This window comes from Mustela nivalis (genome assembly GCF_964662115.1).
Source record: "Mustela nivalis genome assembly, chromosome: 3".
NCBI classification, from domain to species: domain Eukaryota; kingdom Metazoa; phylum Chordata; class Mammalia; order Carnivora; family Mustelidae; genus Mustela; species Mustela nivalis.
Genome location: NC_139022.1, coordinates 139,827,716 through 139,838,005, shown reverse-complemented (window position 1 = coordinate 139,838,005; position 10,290 = coordinate 139,827,716). Strand labels below are relative to the sequence as shown.

The following is a 10,290-nucleotide window of genomic DNA, read 5'->3' as shown; positions in this document are numbered from 1 at the left end:
TGCTTTAGTAAGACTCCCCGGGCGCCAGCCAGAGCAGCGTTCCGTCACGTAATCCTTCCAGCAGCCTTTTGAAAGCAAGATGGAAACTCAGGAAGAAGAGGTAATTTGCCCAAAGTGGCCCAACAGGTCAGGCCTGGCGGTCCCAGTCCCCAGTGAAGGGCTCATCTGTCTAACTCACCACCTCCATGTCCCAAGTGAGGGGACAGATAGACATGCCTTTGGGGGTCCCTGTTGCTTTTTCACCATCAGGCAACTTGTTCCTGGAATTCCAAGAGGAGCTGGAGCGAGTCTACAGGGTCTACTGTGCCAGCTACGACCAGGCCTTGCTGCTGGTGGAGACCTACCGGAAGGAGCCGGAGCTGCAGCGAGAGATCCAGAGCGTCATCGAGGCTGTGGTGTGAGTAGCACCACCAGTGCGCATGGGCTCCTGCTGCCGTTGGCCCTGGGGGTGGGAGCTGTCCAGGTCTCTCCCCTCCTTGGTGCTGCCCGTGCTCCTGCAGGGACACAATCCCTGACTCTTGGTGGCTTCGAGTAACAAAGGTTTATGCCCTCCTGATGCTCCACTGCAGGTCACCTGAGGCTCTTCTCTGGGCCATTCTCACTTTGGGGCCCACGCCGACAGCAGCCCCTCTCTGGGTTATTGCCAGTAACTGCGGCAAAGGGCAAGGGAGCTCTGGAGGGCCCGATGCTGCTAATAAGTGCTCCAGGCCAGGGGCGCCTGAGTGGCTCGCTCAGTGGGGGGATTAAGTGTTCCACGCCAGAAATGATATGCATCCCTTTCTTGTAATTCATGGCCCAGACCTAATCCCGTGGCTTTGTCCACCTGCCAGGAAGCCAGGGTATGCCACCCTGCCTGGGGGTCCAGAGGTGGAAAAGCAGAATCATTTGGTGAACAGCACTCCTTTCTCCCACAGGAAGGGCAGTGAGATGGTGGGAACCATGTGCAGTAGGCAGCATGACATGAGGCGGGCTCAGATCACCCCGGAAGGCCTCTCCACACACAGTTGAAATAGGATCCAAACTGCCCTGGGTGGCCTCACCACCCAGATCTGGCACCAGTGGGTAGAAGCTCTAGATAGAAATTTGGAGAGAGTAGAGATTCCTGGGTGGCGCTGTCAGTTAAGGGTCTGCCTTCTGCTCAGGTCATGATCCCATGGTCCTGGGATCGAGTCCCGTATCCTGCTCCCTGCTCGGTGGGGAGTCTGCTCCTCCCTCTGCCTGCTGCTCCCCCTGTCTGTGCTCTCTCTCACTCCCCATCTCTTTCTGACAAATAAATAAATAAAATATTTTAAAAAAGAAACATGTATAGAACAGGTATTTTTTAAGTTAAAATTTTGAGTGGAGAACAGTTACATAGTTCAGAAGCTTTTTTTATTTTTATTTTTTTATTTTTTTAAAGGTTTTTTATTTATTTATTTGACAGAGAGAAATCACAAGTAGATGGAGAGGCAGGTAGAGAGAGAGAGAGAGAGGGAAGCAGGCTCCTCACTGAGCAGAGAGCCCGATGCGGGACTCGATCCCAGGACCCTGAGATCACGACCCGAGCCGAAGGCAGCAGCTTATTAACCCACTGAGCCACCCAGGCGCCCCCAGAAGCTTTTTTTTAAATTGATGCCCCAGAAGCTTTAAAAAATCCAAATTTATGCAACACAAAAAATCCTGTCCTGTCCAATCCTGTCCATTCATTTACCTAAATACTAGTCCCAGCCCCAAAGTCATGCTAACCACTTGTAAATTGCTTGTGGATCTTTGTAGAGTTCCTTTATGTATATAGAAGCAAATCAAATATATGCTGTCATTTCACTGCCTTTTTAAAAAAAGTTTGTGGTTTTTTTTCCCCTCACCATGTATCGTGGACACCTTCCTATTTCAGTGCATACATGTATGAGCCTTTGAACAGCGTGTTCTACCACATGGCTGTTCCCCAGTTCATTTAACTGGTTTCTATTAATGGACATTAATTTGCTTCTTTTCTTTCGCTATTACAGATAGCGTTCAGTGATTATTCGTGAGTGTATGTCATTTTACTCAGGTGCATATAGTTCTTTTTTTTAAGATTTTATTTATTTTAGAGAGAGCGTGTGTGCATGGGTGGGGGGATGGGCGGTGCAAGAGGGAGAGAGAGGATCTTACGCAGACTCTTTGCTGAGTGCAGAGCTCAATGCAGGGCTTGATCTCAGGACCCTGAGATCATGAGCTGAGCCAAAACAAAGAGTCAGACACTCAGCCGACTAAGCCACCCAGGTTTCCCACAGGTGCAGGTGTTTCTGTAAGGTGACTGTCCAGAGGTGGACTTTCTAGGTCAAAGAAAGCATATATGGATAATTTTGCTAAGATTGCAAACTTTCCTTCTATAAAGGCTATACTGTGAGCAAGGTGTGGGTGTCTGTTTCCTCATAGCCTCACCAGGGTGTGTCATTAAACTTTAGAGTAATGCCACTGAGAGAGGTGACAAATGGTGTCTCAGTGTGGTTTCATTTTGCATTTACTTCTCATGATTAAAGTTGGTCATTTCTTCGTATATTTAAGATCATTTATATTTCCTTGTCTGGGATTGTCCTGCCTCTTTTCTATTTTAAAAAGGCTTTACCTTCCCCAGGACAAGCTCCCCAAATGGAGATAGATGAAGGTCATTTTCTGGAAATCAGAATAGTGCAGGAGGATGAGAGGCGGTTGTTATTTTATCTTACTTAGACATTCCCTTTACACCCAAGAGAAGGACTGTACAGAGTAAGATCTTTGAAGATGATGTTATCTCCTATGGGAGCTCCTGATTCCTCCCCTGTTCCTCTCCCTTGTCTATCCCTCCAACCTCCTGAAGCCTCCTTTTCAATTACCCTGGCCCCTCGCTACCCCCCCCAAAACTATATTCACTTCCCCCTTTGATTCATCCTTTCATGGGTCTTAGAAACTTAGGTTTTGGGGTACTTGGGTGGCTCAGTGCGTTAAGCCGCTGCCTTTGACTCGGGTCATGATCTTAGGGTCCTGGGACCCAGCCCCACATCAGGCTCTTTGCTCGGGGAGAGCCTGCTTCCCTCCCTCTCTCTCTCTCTCTGCCTGCCTCTCTGCCTACTTGTGACCGTTCTCATAAATAAATAAATAAATAAATAAATAAATAAAATCTTAAAAAAGAAAAAAGAAACTTGGGTTTTTTGTGAGAGTCACTAAATACATTTCAATAGGAGAGAGGCAGATAACAAAAACAAGAGTGGCACATGTGGGGCATAAGGGAGCAGTGGAGACTGTGGCCAGCCAGAGCCAACAGACCCCGTGTAGAGAGCAGCTGCAACCCTGTTAACGTTCCCTGTGTAACAGAGCACCCAGAACAGAATGGCTTAAGACAGACACGTGTTTGGTTCATTCTGCTGCTTGTTAGCAATATGGCCGGGCTCCATAAAGGATTCTTCTAGCCCACCTGAGCACCTTCACATGCCCATGATCACCTGCAGGTCAGCATTGCTGATCTCAGCTGGGCTCTCTTGTATGTCTGAGACACCGAGCTGATTCAGCTCTGGCTAAACAGGCTCCGTCACCTGGCAGGTGGCCCAGGCTTGTTCACATGGTAGTCACAGGGTTGAGACAGGGGGAGAGCGGGAGGGAGGGAAAAGGGAAGTGGGGGGGCAGGAGAGGGTAAGGCCTTGGGAGGTCTTGGCTGGGAATTGGTGTTCTGTGACAGACCCAAGGGGTGGAAAAATTGACGCTGCTTCTCAAGGGGAGGAGTTTCAGGGTCGTACTCAAAGTGAGTACAACAGCAGCCGCCACAACAAAGGGTGTGCATGCAGAGAGTAGAATAATTATAGCCCTACTTTACAAACCATCCGCCTCAGTTGCCATGTAGGACTGTGAGTCCACTGTGGCCAGACCCTCCGACTTCTCAAAAGAAGTCAGAAACTGAGATAGAACATCTCCCAGGTGCCAAATACTGGCATCGAGCTCAGACAGGTTAGAAGCACCATCAGGGGGCCCTAGTTGGCTCAGAGGCTGCGGTTTCTCATGCTTCCCACACTCCGGTCTTTTCCAGCCAGACCAGTCCAGGCTTTTCTCATGGGCTCCGGTGCCACGCTGCCCAGTGGTGGATCTGGCTCCTCTCCAGCTCACCTTGGCAGATCCATTTCATGTCTCCGAACCTGGTTTCCTTACATGTGAAAGGGGGAGTAATAACTGTGCCTCCTGGGGGGTTGGACTCACTTGTACCCAAGTGACACTGTAAACCCCAGCTATTACCCTTGTCCCGACTGGGCAGGGTTTGTAGTTCTCTGAAACCACACTGTGGCTCTCAGCACTAGTGGTTTCAATACTCCTTTTTTTTTTTTCCTTTTTTTTTTTTTTTTTTTTTTAAAGATTTTATTTATTTATTTGACAGAGAGAAATCACAAGTAGGCAGAGAGGCAGGCAGAGAGAGAGGAGGAAGCAGGCTCCCCGCTGAGCAGAGAACCCGATGCGGGGCTCGATCCCAGGACCCTGAGATCATGACCTGAGCCGAAGGCAGCGGCTTAACCCACTGAGCCACCCAGGCGCCCCTTTTTTCCTTTTTTTAAGGAATTTATTTATTTGAGGGAGAGGGAGAGAGCACAAGCAGGGGGAGCAGCAGAGGGAGAAGCAGGCTCCCTGCTGAGTAGGGAACCCAATGTTGGGCTCAATTCCAGGACCCCAGGATCATGACCTGAGCCAAAGACAGACGTTTAACCACCTGTGCCCCCCAGACGCCCCCCACTTTTTTTTTAAGAGAGTGAGAGAGGGGTAGGGGAGAGGGGCAGAATGAGAGGGAGAGAGAAAATCTTAAGGAGGCTCCACACCCATCACAGATCCCAACGCAGGGCTCCATCTCACGACCCAGAGATCACGACCTGAGCCAAAATCAAGGGCCTGACATTCAACCAACTGAGCCACCCAGATGCCCCTCAATGCTCCTTTTTTGTAAAAAACTTTAAATTAATATCCTGACATATATTCTTGAAATAGATTGGCAGATAGATAGAGAGAGAGAGATACCCTGCCTGTATACATAACTGGAAAGAAAAGATAATGGCTTAAAAGTAATAAAAAGAAGTAAAAGGAAAATAATGTCTAATAAAGTAATATGTATTTCAGTGTGGAACTGCCTGAGCACCGCTACCCTAGAAATCTAATGAAAGAATCAGATGCTGGCACCTACTTGTAATAAATAAGTTTGGATTCAAGGAAAGAAAAGTCAGAAGCCATTCCATGTAAGAAGTATCGAAAAAGGAAAGAGCAGAGAAGGCACATGCCGTAGAATGACAAGTAGCAATGAGAGCACATTTGACCTCCCTGTGTATGATAAGCAGCAAATGACATAAATGACACAGGGATAACATTATGCTCTGGGGGCAGAGGAAGTGAGGAAGTAGGACGTATGATGTTCTTGCAGATGGTCTGGGTCTTATTTATGAAAGGTAGCATCATAAAAATTTCCAGTGCTTGGGGCGCCTGGGTGGCTGTCGTTAGGTGTCTGCCTTTGGCTCAGGTCCTGATCCCAGGATCCTGGGTTTGAGCCCCACATCAGGCTCCCTGTTCAGCAGGAAGCCTGCTGCTCCCTCTCCCACTCCCCCTGCTTGCGTTCCCTCTCTCGCTGTCTCTGTCAAATGGTCACAGTAGAAGGAGAGGGAGAACCTGCTGAGCTGGGAGCCAGGTTCTCCCTCTCCTTCTGCTGTTCTCCCTGCCTGTGCTTATGCTCTTTCACTCTCTCTGTCAAATAAATAAGTAAAATCTTAAAAAAAAAAAAAAAAAAAAACTTCCAGTGCTGTGATCAGTTACTGGATGGAGTTAGATAGTCACAAGAACACCTCTGATCGCGAATTTGCAGCACATTTTGAGGCATTCATTCAGCCTGTGCATGTTCAGAGGGCCCTAGGTGACATGGCACACTGCTCCACAGTGCAGGGCTGTCCTTGCAGATGCCCTGGACCCTCCTGCTAAGTACCTGGAGCAGCCCAGTGCCTGCAAGTTTCCACCATGCCCTCGATGAGAGCCCCTGGTCCAGTGTTGCCCCAGGAAGGCCATTCATCCTGCCAGCCCTTGCTTTCCACCTCCTCTCTCTTGAGATAGTAGTCCTGGTTTTTTTATGCATATGATCATGGGACTGTTTCTGGAGCTTAGCCAACTAGAATCACCACACCAAGCAGTAAGGGGTTCTTCCTCATCCATCTAATCCAATTCTTTGTGATTCCAAAATGCATGCTGCTTGCTATCTTTTTATTTGGCTGGGTGAGCTGGCAGGATCTTCAATTTGTCCTGTCTCTTAATGCAGCTCCCACCTGAGGGCCAGGGGATCAAAGCTTGCCCTTGCAGTGGGCAGGAAGCTCTGCAGCTGGGGGCGGGGGCGGGAGTGGGGGGGTAAAGCTGCCCTGCAGAGGCTGATCAGTCCAGCACAGAGCGCCCACTCTCAGAATGACAGCCGAGGCAGTGTTTGGGGAAGGCAAATAATCTCTCTTTTCCTTTATTGACAATCTTCCTTCATTTTATTTTTTTAAAAATTTTTAAAAACTTATTTGAGAAAAAAGCAGGGAGAAGGGGCAGAGAGAGAGGGAGGAGCAGACTCCCTACCAAGCAGGAAGCCTGACACAGGGTTCGATCCCAGGACTCAGATCATGACCCGAGCTGAAGGCAGACGCTTAACTTTATGTGCCACCCAGGCGCCCCTCTTTTTCCATGTTAAATATAAAAATAATGAATGCTTACTGAAAAAAAGGAATATTTAAACAAAACACGGGGAAATAAAGAGTAAAAGTCCTTTGTCCTTCGGTCTCACGTTTCTCCGTCCCTCCACCTGTTGGTTAACTTTTCCATCCAAACTTTCTTCTGTTCATTTATTATTTTTTTTAAAGATTTTATCTATTTATTTATTTGACAGACAGAGATCACAAGTAGGCAGAGAGGCAGGCAGAGAGAGTGAGGGAAGCAGGCTCCCTGCCGAGCAGAGAGCCCAATGCAGGGCTCAGTCCCAGGACCCTGAGATCATGACCCCAGCCGAAGGCAGAGGCTTAGTCCACTGAGCCACCCAGGCGCCCCAGCATCTGACTCTTGATCTCAGCCAGGTCTTGAACTCAGGGTCATGAGTTCTATCCCCATGTTGGGCCTACTTTAAAAAAAATTTTTTTTCCCTCCGGATTACCTTAGAAAAGCTGTAATCATAAAAGGCTGCTATGATTCTGTCATGACCCCTTGCTAATTGTGGAGGAGAGCAGTGATTCTCTCTTTGAAGATCCCATGTACTCTTATTTGTGGACAGCTGTCCTCATGAGGCAGTTGGGCCCTTTCCCATGGAAAGTAAGCCCAGAGGACAGAGCTTTGCAAATATCTGGTGACTTTTCCATCTCCCCTGCCTGTGGTTGGCCAAATGCTAGGAAACCCATGGTGAGAGCAGATGGTCAGTGTAGGCACGTCTTGACAGGTATTCCTACCCCTGCCTCCCCCACAACCCCCCGTGGCTAATGAGAGAGCACCCACCTGTTCTGCCTGTCCTTAGCCTCAGGGGTGATACTTCCTGGACATTTGGTCTGGAAATATTTCCTTAGGAGGAAGAGTAAGAAGCCAGGGTACCATGGAGAGAGGGTGGAGAATGGTTTTGAGCAGCATCTGTGAGTCCTCTTGGAGGAGGCGTGCTAGACATTGAGGTTTAAAACCCTCATAGGCTTCTTGAAAGGCAGGTCTGAGGGCTTCTGGCTATGATCAAGGAAAACTGTGTGAGCCTCTTCCCAGAAACCACTGACAGGTATTTTTTCCTGCAAATCCCCGAAATCAGCAAGAAAGGGACTAGAAAAAGTCATCTATTCATCAAATAGTACATCTGGAAGGGATCTTGACACTACTCGTTCTTGTGTTCTGCACCTGTAGAAAAATAGAATGTAATAAACATATACCACTACCTAAAACTAACCAGTGTTAACATTTTGCTGCTGTTTTTACACTGAACTGTTTAAAGATAAGTAATAGAAACCATGACTGTTTACTATTAAATAATTTTTTTTTCCCTAAAAATTTTACTTATTTATTTGAGAAAGAGAGAGAGCGATTGAAAGAACAGGTGGGAGGAGGGACAGAAGGAGAAGCAGACTCTCTGGAGAACAGGGAGCCTGATCCAGGACTCACCCAGGACCCTGGGATCATGACCTGAGCTGAAGGCAGAGGCTTAACCAACTGAGCCACCCAGGTGCCCCCTACCCTTAAATAGTTTTTTTTTAAAGACTTTATTTATTTATTTGACACAGAGAGAGAGAGAGAGAGAGAGAGAGATCACAAGTAGGCAGAGAGAGAGGAGGAAGCAGACTCCCTGCTGAGCAAGGAGCCAGATGTGGGACACGATCCCAGGACCCTGAGATCATGACCTGGGCCAAAGGCAGAGGCTTAACCCACTGAGCCACCCAGGCAGCTCTATCCTTAAATACTTTAAATGCATCTCTATAAACACAAAGTTCCTGTGATTTTTTTTTTTTTCGAACTTTCAACTGGTAAAGCCACAAAACCATTTTACTGCATGAAATGTCAAATGGGTGGCCTACATACAGAGTTGAGCTTAGGACATAGCCAGGTGGACGTGTCACGCAGTCAGCTGACCGTGTGAGTCCAGAGCTCAGAACAGAAGTGGGAAAACAGAGGTCTGGGTTGGGGCTGTGTTAAAAGCCATCAGACTAAATGAAGTCAGTAAGAGAAGGAGTGGAGGGGAGGGAAGGCCCAAGGGCACTCTGGCATTGGAGGGAAGCCAGCAGAGGAGGCCAAGAGAGTGTCCCACGGAGCAGGGAAAGCAGGGCAAAAGGCATCTCTGGGGCCAAAAGAAGAAAGTGTTTTAAGAGCAGGGACAAGTCAGCTGTGTCTGCTGCTGACAGGCCAGGGAAGTGGAGGACCGAGAACTGACTGTTGCATTTAGTACAGATGGGAAACCAGGACCCAGAAATCGGAACAGTGAGAACTAGCAGTTCCTCTCTAGCATCTAGACCTCATGCATTACAGATGAGGAAACTGAGAACCACGTAAGGAGGGTGACTTGCCTGAGATCACACAGCGAGTTAAAAGGCAGAGCTGGACCTAGAGCCCAGGGCTCCTATTCCCCAGAACAGTGGGTTTCCCCTACCTAATGCCAGCCTTCTCCCTCAGGCCACAAGCTGGGCCCTCAGGCCTGAGTTTCTTACTGGTGATCCCTCTTCAGAGGATTACAAAGTACCCACTGCTGCTGCAGAAAATCCTGGAGAACACAGTCCCTGATGCCAGTGCCTACCCTGTGCTTCAGAGGGCTGTCTCTGCCCTCCAGGACGTGAACACCAATATCAATGAGTACAAGAGGCGCAAGGAAGTGGGTAAGGACTTGGGGGATTTAGGGGTTATATCAGTGAGAATGCTTCCAGGTACAAAAACACTCATTTCAAGCCATCTTCATTAATAAAGGAAATGTAGTGGCTCATGTAACCATAAGTCCAAAGGTAATATGGACTTTAGGTAGGGTTTGATCAGGGTGTTGGCTCCATTTCCCTAAAATTCTCTCATCTCTGATCTTTACTGTGTGTTACTTCATGTCCAGGCTGGCCTCCCTCATAGTAGTAAATGGCTATTGCTGTTCTAAGACTCACATCTGATAACACACCCTGCAGGGATCTTTCACCCCTTAGTCATAAATTAGATTGGAGTGTCATTCTGATAGGACCCATTTGGGTCCTGTGCTCACCCTGAACCAGTTACCATCGTTAGGGGAATGCCATAAGTTGTTTGGCTTGGGCCTGGCTTATGTATAATTCTTGGAACCAATCACTGTGATCAGGAGTTTGAGATTATATGAACTGGCTTAGCCCAGCTAGCACCCACCCCTTGAACCAAAGCAAGATCAGTCCCATGCAAACCACACTGCATATACTGTGGAGGAGAAATTAATATGGAGGAGGCCAAGAGCTCTGTGTGTGTGTGTGTGTGTGTGTGTACACATACCTTGGGAAGGCCAGCTAGTGCACGGGAAACTCTGTCTCTTAGGTTGTTAAAACAAAAAGGTTTGGGAAATGAGGCAGTGTCCCAGGTAGAGAGCAAACTCCACTGTGCCATCTGGATGGTATGATAGTGATAATCCAGCTCCTGTGACACGTCTTCCATTCCTTATCTGGTTTGATCCTTACCGTTGCTCTTGGAGACTGGCCCCGGTAGCCTCATGTCACGGTCAGGTCAAATGAAAGCTCTGATCATTCCCTCCAGATGCCAGAGCTGGTGAGAGGCAGAGCCGGCTTTCAGACTCAGGCCGGGAGTGGAAAGCCCTGCACCGGGAATGGGGCTTCATGGTTCCCAGCCTGGCCT

General features: G+C 48.3%; 1 protein-coding gene across 3 annotated transcripts in view; it reads left to right on the top strand.

Moving 5' to 3' along the window:
* The window catches only part of ARHGEF37 (Rho guanine nucleotide exchange factor 37), a 53,555-nt gene that overhangs the window by 26,643 nt on the left and 16,622 nt on the right, over positions 1-10,290 (top strand). For all 3 annotated transcript variants that reach the window (XM_082726292.1, XM_082726290.1, XM_082726291.1), the window contains exons 4-5: positions 250-397; positions 9,112-9,311. In XM_082726292.1, the coding sequence (XP_082582418.1) occupies positions 250-397; positions 9,112-9,311 (348 nt within the window). The remainder of the gene's footprint in view (positions 1-249; positions 398-9,111; positions 9,312-10,290) is intronic.